Raw genomic sequence first — 20,092 nt, forward strand, 5'->3', positions numbered from 1 at the left:
ATGGGTTAGAGTAAGGGGATAGCTCTACTAACTATCCCCTTACCCTAACCCATGCCCTAACCCTAAGGTCCATGACTATTGCACCATAATTGAGGACATAGCTTGTTTTTTATGTCCTCCACTGTGCGGTGTTTTCGGTGAAGTGCACTTACACAAACGTTCACTTTCATTAAAGTGAACTTTCGCAGAAGTGAAACTTCCTATTACAAGTTCGAATTAGTGAACCTTCCTTCTTGTAATAGGAATCCATATTTGTTTGATTGCGTCTTTCGGCTTTTCCCGGTTAGGGGTCACCACAGCGGAACTCCAGTCCGCTAATGATTGGCAGTAGATTTTTACATGCTGGCTTGCCGGGCCTAACGCACAACCTTCAACGAAGGAACGCCCATTCACGCACGTCGCCACACCGAAGACGCGTTAACTGAGAATCGAACATGCAACGTCTAACTGTGAGGCGACAACGCTACCGCAGCACCACCACCGCAGTTTCGGAGGACATAGCTTGTTTTTTATGTCCTCCACTGTGCTGCGGTGTTTTCGGTGAAGTGCACTTACACAAAAGTTCACTTTCGTTAAAGTGAACTTTCGCAGAAGTGAGGCTTCCTATTACAAGTTCAAATTAGTGAACTTTCCTTCTTGTAATAGGAATCCATATATATATATATATATATATATATATATATATATATATATATATATATATATATATATATATATATATATATTATACCCATCCACAGCCCTTTTTCCCATTTTTTTGCACATGGGGTCAGGAAGTCACTTTAACAGCCACACTCATGTGTGTATGCACCCTTTAGCTTCTTTAGTAGTTACAAAAATATATATTTTATCTTGAACATCCTATCCTTGTTCATGGGTTTACCAGATAAAATCAGATGTAAGCCATGCACATGTTTCAGTCTTACAGAAGTTTAAATCTTTCTACTCTGTTTATATTTATCATGTATTTAATTGTGTAGCATCACTAAATCACAAAAGTATTTTTTGCTCTCAGTTCACCTCCCCCATATCACTGAATAACTTGGCTCTCTTATCTGTGTGTCAGTTTTTGCTTCACTTTTGATGGATTGTTATGATGGCAGTTTTACAAATGTGAATAGTAGTGCCATTTGTTAAACTCTAAATATAAAACTGTCACTAATTTATTCATCCACAGACTATTCTAGTTCTATCTGCTAGTGGACCCCATTTAGTATACACTCCGTCATTCTACAAGAATGCACACACGCACGCAAGCACACACACACACACACACACACACACACACACACACACACACACACACACACACACACTAATGTACAGATATTCACTGTTGCAACCCAAACTTTACTTGCAACAGAAACGGCAAAATATTATTGCCAAGTCTTAACTGGCTAAGGATAAACTATCTTGATTTTAGAGAAATTTAGTAAGGTTGTTGTTGTTTGTCTTTCGGCTTTTCCTGGTTAGGGGTTGCCACAGCTGAACTCCGGTCCACTAATGATTGGCAGTTGATTTTATGGTGTCGAGTTGCCAGCCCGACACCCAGCCTTCAACGAAGGCACGCTCATTCAATGCATGTCTTTCGAACGCCCACTCGACTGCGGGGAGGACATGCAGACTCAGCACAGAAGGCACTCCCAACCCAAGCCGAGAATCGAACGGGAGAACCTCTTGCTGTGAGGCAACAATGCTACCGTATTTAGTAAGGTATTCTTTTATTTTTTTTTTATTTATTTTGTTTTATTTATTTAGTTAGTGTGGTTAGATTTGGTGCGTGTGTGTGTGTGTGTGTGTGTGTGTGTGTGTGTGTGTGTGTGTGTGTGTGTGTGTGTGTGTGTGTGTGTGTGTGTGTGTGTGTGTGTCTGTGTGTCTGTGTGTGTGTGTGTGTGTCTGTGTGTGTGTCTGTGTGTGTGTGTGTGAGTATGTGTGCTTGACTCTCCCTCACATTAAAACAACCAGATTACATGCTTGCAGGGTTGTACTTTAGCATGTTTCCAAGGTATCTAACTGGATAAGCTTGATTACTTAATGCTCTGTAATAAAACCATGTGTCTATGCTTTTACAGAGCAAACTGATGAACTTACTGACTTCTTAAAGTCCACATTTTAGAGTGGTGAGTCAAGTAGAAAAGGTAATACTTACTAATTTTGTGCTATTCATAACATTTATCCCTTCATTAACTACATGTATACCAAGGATAATCCACATGTAGTAATACCTATGCAGAAATGGTTAGAAGAATATTTGCAGTGCTTTCCTAGGAGGGGAGCTGAATATATATTTCTGCTGGATCTTTGTGGAAGCAGTGGTGTGTAATTATATCATGGCCTGAGTGCACTATACTGAAAATGGTTCTGAAAAGAAAGCACATCACAGCCAGTTTTAGTTTTCATACTGTTCGAATCCTATCACTGCCACCAAATCTGACCACCATGCTGGCACTGGAGAAACTTGAACCTCACCAGTGCCAACCAAATGTAGCACTGCATATCTGAGGACAGAAATTATGGTTCTTTGATCTACTGCATTATCCCAAATAAGTCTGAGGGCCATCAGAGGTATTGTCTCTCGATTTGCAGCACTGGTATCTAACAACTTAAAGTAAAAAGAAAGTACACACAAATCCAGTTTAATAACCAATAATCAAAATACAATCTGGCTACAAGATTATAAAGGGAACATTTAACATGGGTATAGGTGCAAGTGTCAGTAGCAGGCAGGAAAAAAAATGAACAGCATAATTTCAAATGCTGTTTCTCATAAGAAACCATTGTTGCAGTTTCTAAGTGTGCATGATTCACTTGTTTTGGGAGATTTCTCTCGTCTTCAACTTGGGGCAGCTCTGGAGTTGGTATATGTATACATTTGGAGAGTGTGGATCCTTTCCCTTTATACTGGGATGCAGGGGGATTGCCCCATAAAAAGAACAATTAAAATGTATTTTTTCACCCTTTTGAATTGTGGGCTTTTTTGTTCATCCTTTCTGCATGTCAGTTTGCAGGAAGTTGGTGTTTCATAGTAGAACCGTACACACTGACTACTTACAGAGCTGAGTCTCTGGCTTAACAGCCTGACATCTTATTTCACCACTCTTTCTGTGAACCATAGTGTCTTCCATGGTACCTTTCTTTCAAACAAATCATTCACACACACACACACACACACACACACACACACACACACACACACACACACACACACACTCACACAATTCCCAAGGAATGCTGGTGGAAGTCTTCAATTCCCCACAGCTTTCTTCCTGACAAGATAGTAGTAGCATTTCAGATATCATTCCGGTGTTAATCAATTACTACTACTATTAATAATAATAATAACAAACATAGAATTTTAAAGTGTGGAGTGAGCTGGTTAAGTAGCAATGGAAGTCTTGTCAGCGTACAGTCTTTAATAATATCCTCTTCTCAGATAATAAATACATAAATAAATAAATTCCAGCCACACTAATCTTAAAGTTAATTAACGAAAAAAACTATACTAAGCCAATAAGATAGTTCAAGACATTAGTAATGTTTTTCAGCTTTTCCCAGTTAGGGGTCGCCACAGCAGAACTCTGCCATGCTAATGATTGGCAGTGGATTTTTACAGTGCCGAGTTGCCAGCCTGACACCTAACCTTCAAAGAATGCACACCCATTCACGCATGCACCTACCTGCATGTCTTTATATGTCACTCAACCACTGGGAGGACATGCAGACTCCACACAGAAGGCGCTCCAGCTGAGAATCAAATGAGAGAACCTCTTGCTGTGCGGCGACAATGCTAACCGCTGCACCTTAATGATGCAAATTAAATATGTAGTCAAGATAGTTGCACACAAAAGAGAATAATAGCAGTCAGTTGTACAAACAGAATGTTTAAAGAAAAAAATCTAACTAGCGATAGCTGAATAAATCCAACTATAACTGAAAGAGCATGAAACTTTCAATTATGCTAAGTTGTTGTTTGTCTTTTGTCATTTCCCAGTTAGAGGTTGCCACAGCGGAACTCCAGTCCACTAATGATTGGCAGTTGTTTTTTATGGTGTCGAGTTGCCAGCCCAACGCCCAACCTTCAACGAAGGCACGCCCATTCAACGCATGTCTTTTGAACGCCCACTGAACCACGGGGAGGACATGCAGATTAAACACAGAAGGCACTCCCAACCCAAGCCGAGAATCGAACGGGAGAACCTCTTGCTGTGAGGCAACAGCGATACCGCTGCACCACTGCATTTTCAATTATGCTAAGTACTAAAATATTATACAAGGCAGATTGTGAGCCGATCTTACATAAATCTTGACACCGAGATGTATCAAGCAAAACTAACTTCAGACTGATTTCAGCTCCAGTTATATGTATGTTTCATTTCTTTCCGACTAAAATATGATTTCTTTCCCACAAAACAGAAGAAAGGCTAACTAGAAAGTAAACAGGATTTCATACATATTTATTAATTGCCTACATAGTTAACTGTTTGTATCTCTCCTTCTTTTACAGTTTTAGGCTCAGAGGTTCTTTGATCCAGTTTTATGACTTCACTGCCATTGATGTGTAAACAACTACTACTGTGAAAGTACATTTTCTTACAAAGTTGCAGAATGAAGCTACAGCTTCTTCAAACATATTTTCCTTCTACATATTACCTAAAATAACAAATACAATTCCTGTTACTGAAACAACTTATTAATACAATTTCACAGTACAGTTTGCTGTTAGATATTTTATAAAACTTAAGTATGGCTTACATTCCATTTTTTTTGTTTGTTCTTCATCCTTCCACTCTCTTCCATTCTTTCTAGTAGTCCAAGCCATGTGTGATTAACACTGCTGGTCCTTTTCCTGCTCTGTTACCATCATTACCTCTCTTGTCTGTTGATGTTTCCCATCAAGGCTGACATGAGGCAATTACAGTACTTTGCATTTAATTGGACTGCCAGTGTGTCCACTTTTTAGGATTTTCAAATCCTTCACTGTACTTCCCCTATCTTCCACTGCGGCAGTGACCTTTGTGCCATCAGCAGACTGATCCTAGTGTTTCCTCCCTCAGATATAATCTGAAACAATAGAATGAAGACTGCTGGCTGCAGGAGAAAGCCATGTGGGACTTCAGTATTCACTTCCCTTTTCCTGACAATGTCCTTCTCACCACAACTCTCTGTGTCCTACCATTTAACTACGTGGCCTTCCTGAGTCTTGGTCCTAACACCTTCCTCTCCTGTCTTACTTTCATTCTCCAGTGTGGGGCAAATGCAGTTGCATTTTCCTAAATCCAGGTGGAGTATATCTACTGAAACTCTCCTGTCTAGTTCAACTGTAACCCATTCATAAAACAACTCTAACTCAGTCATAAAACTGAATCAAGCTTAACTAGCACCTTATTCTCATCATGAACCTATGTTGGCTGCTGTTCTAAAAATTGTTGTCTGCAAATGCTACCAACATTCCCCATAGGCTTCTCTACATAACTTTGCCTCTAATTGTTGATAAGCTAACAGGCCTATAGTTCCCTAAGTTTTTCGGCTGTCTCTTTTATAAGGGCACCATAATTATTGTCCTTCCAATCTTGTGGTATTTCTGTACCTGGTACTTATCTGTTAAAGGTCTCTTTTGAACTGTCTGCTACAACACTGGTCATATTTTGAGAACTCATGCTTTATCCTTCCAAGAGTAGCGTGTTCTCTCTGGTATTACAACATTTTTACATAGTAATACATTTAAACTATTTGGACTGTGTGTTTTGAATCTTGTGTATTTTCTTGTAATACCTAATCGTCCATGGGTCATATTCCTGGAAAGTTCAGTTATAACAATGGCAATGTGGCTTACTTAAAGATGACATAAAGAGGGGGGCGAGGAACAGCAAAAGGTTTGGTCATTATAACAGAACTTGTTTTGTCACTTTAGATAAAAGAAGCAACAAGTTTCAACAGAATAGTATGGACAAAATACAGAGGTATAAGTAGGGACTGCAGGTGGGGCAGTTGCTCTAGTCACAATCTATTAGGGCGTGGCCAATGGAGAGGGAGTGGTGTATTCAGGTTAAGAGGCCACAGATGATGTTTCAGTATCTTAAACTAATGTGTTTAGCAACTTGGTATATTAGTAACTGTAGTAAGAAGCTTCTCACTATAGTTTAGAGTTCAGTGACTGTTTTTTCATTTTTTTTCTTTTTGTTTTCTTTTGTTCTTATTTGTTGTTTTTCTTATTCATCTTTGGGTTTAGGGGAACCAGTCTAGGGATTCCCTAGAGTGCCAAGTGATCTATCTACAGCTCTGACATAATATAAAGATAGAGTTCATTAGTATGTTACTGGGCAGAGTAAGAATGCTTTGTATTTGAATAAATATAACTTTAACTTTATTTTAGTCACCTTAAATGCACAATTTGTTGGACTGGATTTTTAGGTTTAGACCACATTGTAGTAAGAGCTAATTTTTTGTATAAAATGTTTGATTTAGACTCATGCTGTCTCATTTTACCAACTTGAAGATACACAGATGTGAGTATTTGTAGCAAACTTCAAAATGCATACATTAATGTCCTTTTGAAGTTATGAATTTACTTTTTACTTGGACTTATTTCTACTTTAAATGTGAATGGCTATGTATAATTTTGCTTCTATTGATCTGTATTTTTATTTATAATGGTTTGGTTGCATGTTACTATTCTCATAACGTATTGAAAAGTTTTGATCATTTAAATAAAAATAAGTGGAGGTGAGATGACCTAATTATAACAGTCTTGTATTGCCCTCTTTGAGGCTGGTGGGAACCTTTGATTATTGGTTATTAATTAGGCCTGTAAAGACAAAGCATAGATGGTCTGTTAAAAAATAAATAAATAAAACCGCCCCTACCTTACTAGCATGTAGACAACTAAGAAGTCTAACAAAACAGCTTATCATTTCACCCAATCAAAACATACATACACATTAATAATCCAAAGTTGTAATGGGTCTAATTCAATAAACTGTTAAATCCAGGACAATCTACACTGCCAACACTAAACATAAAGACACAACATGAAATCATAATCAACCAATTAAATACCCACTTTATGCAGACAGTACAGTCATTAACCAAAGAGGTGATTAATTCAAGGTCTTGAGGTCCCTACTCCAGCAAATATCTGCCTTCCATATTTCTCCTTTCAACCTGTTTCCACAGATGTCATCAAAAATACTTCAAAAAAATTAAAGCCTACTGCAACTGCCCCTGACCATCTACCCGGCAAATATATTAAAATAGTGGATGAGCTTATTACATAAATCAATCCATACCTGAAAATATAATCCTCTCACTTATGGAAAAGCATATTCTTTATTCCACTGCACAAGGATGGAGTCAATACAGATCTTTCAAACTATAGATCAATTGCCATTTTTATCTCCCCTCATCAAAAAATTAACCAAGCTAGAGTTTTCACTGTGTAATACCTTAAACCTCCTGTAATAGAGGGCCATGGGATATATGGAAATGAGCCATTAAGGACATCATGTGTTTCAGCTGTATAGCTTCTAAATGTCCATAACTTTTTACTTTTTCTTTTTAAGTCTTTCTGGATACATTCACGCCATTAAAGCCAAACCACACTAACCGTGGACATTTATGTTTCAGCATTTTTACAACCTTATCAGCATAGCATAAGTGGACTGTTTGGCTATACTTTAGAAACCCAGCTTCTTTACACCCAGCTGTCTATAACCATTAAGTTATCTGCAAAATATCCCAACTAACATCCAAACCAAAAATAAAAAGGTCACACAGATAAACCAAGTCGTAAAAACTAAAAGAAAAACATGACCAAGCTAGAGTTTTCACTGTGTGATACCTTAAACCTCCATTCAAAAGCCATACAGCTGAAACACTTTATGTCCTTAAGGGGTCATCTTCATATATCCCATGGACCTCTATTACAGGAGGTTTAAGTTATTACAGAGTGAAACTCTAGCTTGGCTAGGTTTTTCTTGTAGTTTTTACTAATTTGTTTGTCTGCATGACCTTTTTACTTTTTTGTTTTCCTATAAAAAAAATTATAAAACTCTAGCCTGGCTAGGTTTTCCTTGTAGTTTTTACTAATTGGTTTGTCTGTGTGACATTTTTACTTTTTGTTTTACTATCAAAAAATTAGAAAAATGCAAAACATAAGCAAATTATCAACTATCCGACAGCGAGCTTCTGTTTTCAAACTAACAAGACTTATTTCCTCATCATAGCACAACTACTGCTTTGTTGAATTTTGTTAATATTGTCAACACCACCAAAAATGCTAGAAGCCTAGTTTCTACCACCTTCTTAGACTTTTCAAAAGCTTTTGATACTGTATCCCACCAGATACTGTTAATTAAACTCTCCTCCTAAGGGATTGCCAGCTCTATTACTTCTCAAACACAATCAGTGAAATGGAAAAATTATTTCTCTACCTTCTCAACAGCAACTAGTGGTGCCCCACAAGGATTTATATTAGGTCTCAGGCTTTTCAAAATATTCACAAATTACATCCACACTGCTGCAAAAACTGTTACCTTGGTTCAATATGCAGATGACTCGACCCTAATCTCTCTGCCAAATCTCTCACTACACAGCAGTCTTTCTTATCAATTGAATCTTGGCTAATACCCTCATCATCATCATCTTCTTTTGGCTGTTCCCGTTAGGGGTCTCCACAGCAGATCATCTGTTTCCATTTCTTCCTATCCTCTGCATCTTTCTCTGTCACACCAGCCGCCTGCATGTCCTCTCTCACCACATCCATAAACCTTATCTTAGGCCTTCCTCTTTTCCTGTTACCTGGTAGCTTCATCCTTAGCATTTTCTCCCAATATACTCAGCATTCCTCTTCAGCACATGTCCAAACCAACGTAATCGTGCCTCTCTGGCTTTGTCTCCAAACCTTCCAACCTGGGCTTACCCTCTAATATACTTATTCCTAAGCCTGTCCACCACCGTCACACCCAGTGCAAATCTTAACATCTTTAACTCTGTCACATCCAGCTCAAACTCCTGCCTTTTCATCAATGCCACTGTCTCCAACCCATATAACATAGCTGGTCTCACTATCTTCTTGTAGATCTTCCCTTTCACTCTTACTGGTACTCATCTGTCACAAATCACTCCTGACACTCTTCTCCACCCACTCCAACCTGCCTGTACTCTCTTCTTCACCTTTCTTCCACACTCACCATTACTCTGAACTATTTATCCCAAGTATTTAAACTCATCCACCTTTGCCACCTCTAATCCTTGCATCCTCACCATTCCTCTATTCTCCCTCTCATTCACACACATATATTCTGTCTTAGTCCTGCTGACCTTCATTCCTCTTCTCTCTAGAGCACATCTCCAGCTCTCCAGGGTCTCCACCTGTTCCCTACTCTCACTACAGATCACAATGTCATCTGCAAACATCATAGTCCACAAGGACTCCTGTCTGATCTAGTCTGTCAACCTGTCCATCACCATTGCAAATAAGAAAGGGCTCAGAGCTGATCCTTGATGTAATCCCGCCTTCACCTTAAATGCATCCGTCACTCCCACCACAGACCTCAGTGCTGTCACACTACCCTCATACATATCCTGTACCATTCTTACATACTTCTCTGACACTCCCGACTTCCTCATACAATACCACAACTCCTCTCTAGGCACCCTGTCATATGCTTTCTCCAAGTCTAAAAAAACACAATGTAACTCCTTCTGACCTTCTCTGTACTTCTCCATCAACACTCTCAAAGCAAACATCGCATCTGTAGTGCCCTTTCCCGACATGAACCAAACTGCTGATCACTAATCATCACGTCCCTTCTTAACCTAGCTTCCACTACTCTTTCCCATAACTTCATGCTGTGACTGATCAGTTTAATCCCTCTGTAGTTACTACAGCTCTGCACACCACCCTTATTCTTAAAAATCGGTACAAAAACACTTTTTCTCCATTCCTCAGGCATCCTCTCACTTTCCAAGATTTCATTAAACAATCTGGTTAGAATCTCCACTGCTATTTCACCTAAACACCTCCATGCTTCCACAGTTATGCCATCTGGACCAACAGCCTTTCCATTCTTCATCCTCTTCATAGCTATCCTTACTTCCTCCTTGATAATCCATTGCACTTCATGATTCACTATCCCTACATCATCCAACCTTCTCTTCCTCTCATTCTCTTCATTCATCAACCCTTCAAAGTACTCTTTCCATCTACTCAACACACTAATAAAACTAAATTACTGCTTTTCAGCCCAAAGCACAGTTCTATAGGTTCATCAGGTCATAGATGTATACTAGTCTAATGATCAATGGGGCTTTTTTAAGCCTAGCCATGCATCCCAACTCTCTGACAAGTTTTGGTATCCTTGATAAGTGTAAGCAGGGGCTTGGAAGATGAAACATTTATAAGCAGGGGCCTAGGAGGTGAACCATTTACAGGCTACGAGTTCATTAAAGACACAGGTGCCAAACCAGGGATGAATTTCCTGTTCCCCATCCAACTGTCCTTGGTACACTTGAATTGAGTTAGGGAAGAACTCTGCTTCACATGCATGGGGAGCATGCTCCAGAGAATAGGAAGTTAGTGTTAGAGTAGTATCTGAACATTCCAGGGTTAGCTGGGGTTCATGGTTTTATTTTTACTTCCAAAACAACACCATTCCCCATCATCTGTGACAACAACACCATGACAGAACAAATAAAGCACACAAAATGAATGGTTGTCACAGTCGTAGATGACCAGCTGAAAGTCAACAAAAAAAATCATCAAAACCTAGGTACATTATACACAGTAAAAACCTACTTTACTGACATAGCCAGAAGATGTATTGCCTCTACTTTTTTACTGCCATCTCTGCTCTATGCTGCCCTATTCTTCACTAAACTTCATGTCTTGCAACTGCCCAAACCTGAGAAAATGTTATAATAATATAGTCAAATTTGCAGTGTACTATAACAATAAAACACACCACTGCGTAGCCCTCAGAGAATTAAACTGATTAGAACTACCACATCACCTAGCTCTGTCTCAGATAACTACAATACACAGACTTCCGTATAAGCCAGAAAATTGCCCAGCCCTTAACACCTTATTACAGCACTACTTCCAAAATAGAATTTTACACTTTAGAGACAAACTACACTAATCACTATAAGCAAATCAGCTAAAACTACAGGTGACAATCTATATTCAATTATTATAACATCCCACTACCACTAAAATCCATTCAAAATGTAAACTCATTTAAAACAAAACTAAAACATCCATCAGATCAATTGATCTGCTCCTGTATATCTCCAGGATAAATGACATTGTTATCTTCAACTTGCTATATTATTAATACATTTCTCTTCATTCAGAATACTATGTCACATCACCAATACATGAATAGAGAGGCATAGCTGGCTGAAGTACAAAACATAGTTCCCCATGGCCTCAGCTCCTCAAAAACAATGAAAAGGACTTCTGAAAACTGAAGTGTAGGAAACTCCTCACATCCCCAGCTATACACATTATTTTGTGACACTGCTCATCTTCCACCTGTATACTTCTAATGTAAATCGTATGACAGCCACACATATAATTGTCACTGAACCTGCTTTGCATCTCACATCTTAACTACAATATTAACATTTTCTGCCCTACATAGTTCCTTCCCTCACTTCCATTTCTTTGAATTTCTAAGTACTAATCACATGATCTGTTAACTGCCTTACAAGTCCACTAATACAATGGGTTCAAATGCTGAATGTTCAACATCTACTTATGCATAAGTATCTTTTATACTATAATAGTTGTCTCTATGTTCATACGAATGTAATTTAATTAGCAAATATATGTGTAATATTATTTAATGTCCATTAATGTGTATTCCCAAATGTCTATTTAAAAATGTTTATGATATGGTGAATCTTTTCTCCCCGAGCCTCTGCTAAAAAAAGGGTGATTAACTAAACCCAGTTAGTTAAACCCAGTAAATAAAAGCAAAATAAATTAAAAGGATCTGCAGACTGATTGTGTAGTATTTACAAATGAACTTATGTACAATGCATTTGAATTTCACATATACTAATATTCACATCTTCAGGAAGAGTAGCAAAATAGAAAAATTCAAAGCAAAAAAAAAAAAAAACAAGTGCATGGAAAACATCAAAGTCCTTCTGCTAGAAGCATGACAAAATGAAGAGACCCAATAGTACATTTTCTGATGCAATGCTTCTATGCAAACCAGCCAACATGTGAAGGATATCTGGAAAATATAAGCTGCCAATTGGCTACAGTGCAAGAGAAATGAGCCAGTAACATTAGATAAAGTCCAAAGTCCAAGCAACAAAGATCATTTATCACAGTTTCATTCATCTTTGCACAGTAAATGATGTACCACTGTGATGCCCCTTTTCCTTGTGCTTTAAATAATCAGCTGCAGCTGCGTGCTTTTCTAAAGGCCAGCTATAACTGAAAGAAGTACATAGTCTTAGCACACAACTTACACACAACCTCCTAGGATTCTTCTGTATTTAAGTGATGTGCTCATCATTTCAAATTTCCTTACACTTCCTAGAATGCTACCAATGTATACCATAAATGTTTTTTTTGTAAATATTGTACATATGATGTGTCTTTTTCTTCCCCCCTGACACTCCAACACTATGCTCACTAAACAAACAATTGACCTCCAGTTCTTAAACAGATTTTTCTACATTTTTTAACTTTAGTAACTCCTGTTTTTAATTACAGCTCTCTATAACAGTCTACTTTTTGTATTATGTTAACTATCTGTATTAACTGCACAATAACACTGTTTCATTTTTGTATTATGTTATTAACTGACTGTATTAACTGTGCTGTCTATATATCAAACTCTGTAATCTGTACTATCACTACTAAATATTGTTAATATTGTTACTGTTGTATATTTGTGGAGCTTTTCTCCCCAGACCTCTGCTGAGAAAGGGCACCTGCTGTCCAGTCAGACTACCGGTAAATAAATGTTAAATTAAATAAATAAATAAATAAACTTACTACTAAACTTTCTGTTTTAGCATACTTACTCAGAAATTCAGTACAGCTTGATAAAGTCGGTGTCAGAAAAATGAATGAATAAGTTGTACTTTTATCAGCTAAAATTTATATGGTCCATATCATAAGTTATTGGGTTCACAGGTTTTCATTAGGCACTAGACCATTTAAGCCTTTTGAGCAATTGCAACACCAATAGTAAACTCCACTAGTTTCTTCCCTTACCGATTATGGGACGAGGAGCCTAGGCCTGGGAAAAAAATTGCACTGTACCATCAATTTGTCGGTGGTGGTGCTGTGGTAGCGTTGTTGCCTCACAGTAAGACGCTCTCCGGTTCGATTCTCAGCTAGAGCATCTTCTGCGTGGAGACATGCATGAATGGGCGTACCTTCGTTGAAGGTTGTGCGTCAGGGCTGGTAACTCGGCATGTAAAAATCAACTACCAATCATTAGCGGACTGGATTTCCACTGTGGCGACCCCTAACCGGGAAAAGCCGAAAGACACAACAAGATTTGAAGACAGTGAGAGATACTCTTTGTTTTAAAGAAAATGGGAGATGATTCCAAAGGTGTAAAATTTCTTGGGAGAGAGCTCTGTTACACCAAGTCCAATTTGTGTTTCAGCATAGAATTAAATTCCTTGATCTTGTATTTCTGTCGCTAGTAGTTTTACAGAAATATAGTAGATCAAGATTTGGTCATTTGTTTTTTTTTTTTTTTAGGCGAGGCATTGATCACCCATTAAGAGTTTTTGGAGATGGAGAGGGTAACTATGTTTTTAAACACTCTAGGTGACTCAAGAGCCCATACCTGAGTTCTTTTAGTCTGATGTATACTTATGAGTCCAACATAAAAATTGTTACTTTTCTTCTTCACTTTTGGGAGGTGGAGTGTTAGTTTCATACAGGCTGAGAGGTTATTTGAATCACAGCAAACTCCATCTGTGCTTCCCCCCAACCTGACCCCAGAGGAAATGTGTATGTCTTTTATGTGGCTGCATTTATTGGTTGTAGGATTAGATAGTGATCATGCCAGTAGTAGACCCCAATCAGAAGAAAATTAATTTAGCAATTTTAAGATGTATAAAGAAAACAACAAAAGGTAGTTCAGAAATGTTTTTTTTTTCTCTTTCTCTAGGTCTTTTGTAAAGTGCTAGAGGGAATTATGACAGTTGTAACATTTTTAAGATAAAATGCCCTTTAAGGAGATGAAGTATTTTAAAGAACTGACTTTACAATATTATATATAAATAATAAATCCAACTAGAAGCTGGAAATGTATATTTCAGGTCAGTAACCAGAAGGAAAAACACATTTCCATTACTTTATAATTGAAGCTATAATTCTGTAATTGATGAAAAAGCCAAATTAAAAATACAGATGTGATACTGGGTGGTAAGCTGTGCCTAACGTTAGTACTCTTCCAGCCCTGTGAATCAAGATTACAGAGCCCCTTCATGGCCATTCAACTCAGTAATTCCCCAACATCGAGGCAAAGGTCAGCTGGGAGGGGCCATCGTTAAGGCAGCCATCAGAATAGTTCAAGGTATGCCCTGAAGCCGTACCACCTGCATGCACCCAGCAACAACCTGTGGATGTGGCATGCAATAGCCATCTACACTGTATCAACCCTCCCTTCCACAAGTGGATCCCATCAGCATACACTCCATCCATTGAACAAGAGTTACCAGAGTACAGTTTCCCCTAATGTCCACTGTAAAAATATATCTAAAGTACATTCTCTTCTACAACTGTACTATCTCCTTCCTGCCTGTGCCATCAGACATCCGAGACACTGCTCAAACTTAGGTCACCTAGGCCATAGTCAGGGATCTATCCTATGTCAAAGGTACAGGCTACAATAAACATTCATTAAATGTCTATAACTGCTTTTAACCACAGTGAATTTCTTTTTTTTTCCCTTTTTTTATAAAATAGCATTTTCAGTGTTTAAAAGATTTATTAAAAACATGTTGAACTAATAAAATGGATTACTTACTGTAGCAATGCCCTCAAGAATGGATGTTTGAGAAAAATAATGGACTTTCCTGCACTGAATTGCATCTGTGGCCTCACAATTCCCCTGGCAACCTGTTATTTCCTTGTAGAACCCAACCTGTGGGCATTATTGATTACATATAGAGGATAAAGGCATGTATTTTTAAACAAAGTACTTCCATGCCTATAAGGGGATAGTGCATACATTTCATTTAAATGAGTTACAATTAATATTATGAAATAGTTGCCTTTACGAATGGCAGTATGGCCCCCTCAGCTAAGTTTTATTGAGCACTATTCTCCATTAGAATTATGGGATCAGCAGTATTTTGTATCAGTAGGTATGCAAGATCTTAATAGTAGAGGAAAAATAATCCAGAGTTAAAGATTAAGATAAATAAGCCAAGTCCTACTGTTTTGATAATAAGTATTATGCCTGAACTTTTAATTATTTTTCATCTTCAACAAATACACTTTAAACTTCAGAAAATACACACAGTTGTACCACAGACAGGCACATAGTTCTAAGCATGTTTGTTTGTACATATGTATGTGTGTGTGTGCGCGCATGTGTTTATTTGTGTGAATTTGCATGTGTGTGTGCATTTGTGTGCGTAGATAAAACAGTCACAATGTAGTAAAGCCTCAGTGGAACATTATGGGTGTTAACAGCACTCGTGAGATATACTTGTGTTTGAAGTTTAGTATTGTAAGTTTTGAACTTTTGTATGTTGGCTTTGATAATGCAATTTTATCCAAGCATATTTTAAATGAGACAGTTCTGCCAGAGAAATATGATGTAGAATTATCTGAAAAAAATAGCTGCAACAGCTTTTTTCACAGTGCACTCCCCATTGCAAAAACAATACTCGTTTGGAAAGAGCTCTACGATATAGCTACAGTTATCTGCCTCAATCCAAGCCTGTTGAATACTGCAGTTATTATTTATAATTATTAATAGTACTACAAATCATTACTTTATAATTTTAAGGATCACATCATACCTTTTGCCTGCAAAGAGGACAGCTTATTGCTGCAAACCAAGAACCATGCTTCCAATATGCAATTAGACAAGAACCTGTGGAGACAGATAAACAGCATGATGTGAACATTTGGTTACATCAGTTATCATTCACTTTTAAATATCTAACATACCGCACAGCAATTTTATCTCACACTCATGGTTTTTGTGAACATGTTCTAGAAAACATATAAACTGTTTTATTTTAGTAAACTATATAAACTCATCAATGAACATTAATCTATTTATTGTGAAGAGAACAACATGAGAAATAATGTCAATATTTTACACTGCTGATAAATTGCAAAATTCATTCTGACAACTAAAAGTAGCATTAGTCAGTGCTCGGTCTTGGGCTGAAGTGGTTCAAGAAGTGGAATGAACAAAATTAAAATGTAAATAAGTAGACATGAAAACCATAATTCTCTACTGCTTTTTAAATGGTTTGTTAGACAAAGAAGCTTTACATCTTTGTGAGATGGGTGGAGGTGGAGGTAGGGTTAGCTGTGTTAGAACTGTAACCAAATGAGGGTTCCATTAAAGAGCAAGCAAGGTCTGATGTATGACTGATGACAGCATATAATGCGTTGGCACTGCTGCAGGATTTAAAGTACAGTATTTCCCACGATTTGTAAAAGGGTATATTACACACCTGGAATATTTTAAAGGAGCAAGTACTGTGATGAGCAGTCTTTATAATGAAAACATCATACTAAAATAAATATGTGGTCATAACTCGTGCTGTTTTCCACACATGGTACATTGTACATGTCATTGTTTTATGAAGATCCTATGTAATATAAACATCAAGACTATTTATTGGTGTTTTACAAGATCATTTGGCATAGTGAAACAGGAACATTTTAAAAGTGAGTGTTACAACACTAGTGAAGAAATGAAAGCTGCATATGAAAATATTAGCAATTAATTAATTTTCTGTGGTAACATTCTGACCTGTGCATTTATATTAATGAGGACAGATGAGAGTCTATCTGTGTGACTCTCTGGTGACATTATATAGTGTTCTGACAGTATTTTGACCTGTGGCAATGCCATGATGAAGGCTATAACATGTTATAGGATCACAGGATCATAGGAGTTTACTAGGCTATCGACCCGGAGATCATTTCAAGCCTTGCCAATTCATCCCAATGTAATACCATAGATATGTTAGTCAATACCCCAGGATTGCATATTGTAATGACTGCCCATGTCCAGGAAGGTTGTGGGCATGATCCCCAGTAAGAATTTATGATGCCCCACTCACTCATCCGGGTTCCTCTTGAACAGTGTTATCGAGGTGCTCTGCTTCACATGAATTGGAAGCCTAATCCAAAGACGCGGCATTTGTTGGGAGACAACTCTGTCCCTCCAGCATGTCCTATTTAAGTCACAGGCCATAATTAGGTCCCTGTAATAGGTAGCTCCAGTCCCGTTTGATTTACATATATGCAGCAAGTTCATTAGGTTTCATTCTGAGATTGCTCTGTAACCCAGGCATAGGTCTCCCCCAGGAAGTCTATACAATACAGAGTATAGTGACAGGGACTTTAGTCTGTCTGTGAAAGGCACGTGCTGGAGTCCCCTTGATCTTCTTTGTTAGAAACCTCTGAGGTCTCTCCAGTTACTGCAGATGCTTTGTACAGTACATGCCAAATAGGGCATTATACTCAATTATGGGCCGGATTAATGCTGAGGTATAGAGGGGTTATAACCTTCTTTCCTCTTGAAGTGATGCCTTTACTAATCAAGTGTGCTAGTAGAAAGCCTCCCTTACTACAGTAGACACATTGTGGTTGAAGTTAACGTTGCAGTCTACTTGTGATCCCAGATCCCTTACCACTTCATGGGTACTTAGGATATTGTTGTTGATTTGACAGTGTGAAGGGAGCTTGTTTTTGCCAAAGGAAATGATGATGCATTTCTTTACATTCAGTTTGAGACCATGAATAAGACGCTAGTCATTGGCCTGGGTAAGACCCTACTGGAGTATGCTGACATCATTTGGGGATTCAGTAATTGCCCCCAGTTTACATTCATCCGCAAACCTGGTCAGCTACAACACCTTAGTTTTGGCCTGAACTTCTGAGAAGTATATACCAAACAGTAGGGGGCCCATCACTTTCCCCTGTAGCAGCACCCTGCTGGTGACAGGTTTGCTGGTTGATGTGGAGTCACTCACTTTGACAGTTTGTGTCCGGTTTGTGAGCCAGTTGACAGCCCATCTTACAACAAAGGGGTTTACATTCATTTTGCTAAGTTTATTGGTAATGCATTAGTAAGAGATTGTGTCAAAATCCTTTACCTAGTTGAGGTATGCCGTGTGCGCAGATTTGCCCTTGTCAATAGCCCTGGTCACATTTTCAAATAAATCCACCAGATTTAACAAGCAGGATCAGCCCTTGACAAATCTAAATTGAGTTGGATCCAGGGTTTGGAGGTCACCTATGTCTTTATATATGAGGTCCATAATGATACATTCCATGGCCTTACAGATGAGGCCTGTAATTCTGTAATGAGTCTGTAAGTCCCTGGGTCTGTTGCAAGGCTATAACTTTTACTGTTCTCCATTCTGCAGGAACAAAGCCTGTGGTTAAGCTATGAATGAAAAGAGTACTTAATGGTGATGGTTCATATCTTAGCCTGTTAAGAAGACAGCCTGGGATGCCCTCTGGTCCCATAGAGGCTGTGCATTTCGCCTTGGACAAGGCTTTAATGACTTGCTCTTCAGATATGTAGGGTAAGGGGGAGTTTCAGGGAAGGTTTGTGATAAGTTTGGAAGGGATAGGGGAGTAAAATTTTCACCAAACCTATCCACTAGCAAGTTTGCTATCTCTGTGGGGTCATTGTGTGTGATACTGTTAGTCACTAGTTCTGCACATGCTTGGGTCCTACCTTTTAGGCTACGTATGTAGCTGTAAAAGACCTTATGGTTAGCCTTGGCTGTACTTGCTGGGTTTTTTCCTCAAAGGAGCCTTTAAAGGATTTGATATGTTGTCTTATTTGCCTGTTGAGGTTCAGGAGAGTGCTTTTCCATTGTTGCATTTATTGTAAAGTTTGTTGATGCTGGATGTGGCTTGTTTTCACTTGGGGCTCTGGTTTTGATTCTTTCTGGTATAGCCAAGTCTATACACTTATGCAAGTGATTGTATAGGGCTTTAGTGTAAGCTTCAGTGTAGTTACCACTTCCAGCTGGGGGCTGGGGCTTGGAATGCATTTATACCTTTACCTAGGAGGGTAAAGTTTGCCTTGACGAATTTGTTTAGTCTGATTTCACCCTTGTGAGTTCTTGTGTCAGTGCCAGCTTGAAGGTGACTGATTTGTCATCAAATTTAACTAGTTTGGGTCGGACAGTTGTGGCAGTGTATCTGTTTGACATGTTAGTGAGGACCAGATCTAGTGTGTTTGTTCCTCTTGTCAGGTTATGAACAATTTGTTCAAGGGCATTTGAGTTACCAAAGTCAAGGAACTTTTGCACTAGAGAGTTAGAGCTAGCGTGGGTTTCCCAGTTGATAACTGAAATCTTCCATAACCAGAGTGTTAGGGAATATTTGGATTGACTCCAGTTTGGTCAAGTAAGCTTCATGTGCATTATGACCCATGGAGGGGGATCTGTAACTGGCTATGACTTGATTGGGGGTTTTACCCACAATAACTTGTACTTGGAGAAACTCCATGGAGTTGTCCAGTCAAACTAGATGGGAGATGAATTTAACTCTAATATAGACAGAAACACCGCCTCCTTTGGTTCTCACATGTTCGTTTTGCAGTCTGAAGGTGTGGAAGGCATTGTAGCCTTGCATGGCTGGGTTACTGTCTGAGGCCTTGAACCTGGTTTCTGTGACTGCACAGACATAGAAGTGCTTCCAGGGTGTGCAGATTTTGGTTTAAGCTCCTAGCTTTTAGCACATGACCCTTATTTTTGTTATGATTGGCAAATTTCACGTCGGTAAGTTTGTTTTTTAGACCTTGCCTAAAAAAGGCACTATGGAAGAGGCAAGAGCCTTTGCTGGCAGCTGAAAGCCTAGTGGTCCCAGGCACAAACCACCTGCCTAGCATAC

General features: G+C 38.5%; 1 protein-coding gene across 1 annotated transcript in view; it reads right to left on the reverse strand.

Moving 5' to 3' along the window:
* LOC122813286 (E3 ubiquitin-protein ligase RNF170-like) overlaps window positions 1-20,092 on the reverse strand; it is a 228,162-nt gene that overhangs the window by 59,937 nt on the left and 148,133 nt on the right. Inside the window, exon 4 of the mRNA XM_044085533.1 lies at window positions 16,015-16,088. Coding sequence (XP_043941468.1) covers window positions 16,015-16,088 — 74 coding nt within the window. The remainder of the gene's footprint in view (window positions 1-16,014; window positions 16,089-20,092) is intronic.

Source organism: Protopterus annectens, chromosome 10.part0 (genome assembly GCF_019279795.1).
Source record: "Protopterus annectens isolate FY-2018-M chromosome 10.part0, PAN1.0, whole genome shotgun sequence".
NCBI classification, from domain to species: domain Eukaryota; kingdom Metazoa; phylum Chordata; order Ceratodontiformes; family Protopteridae; genus Protopterus; species Protopterus annectens.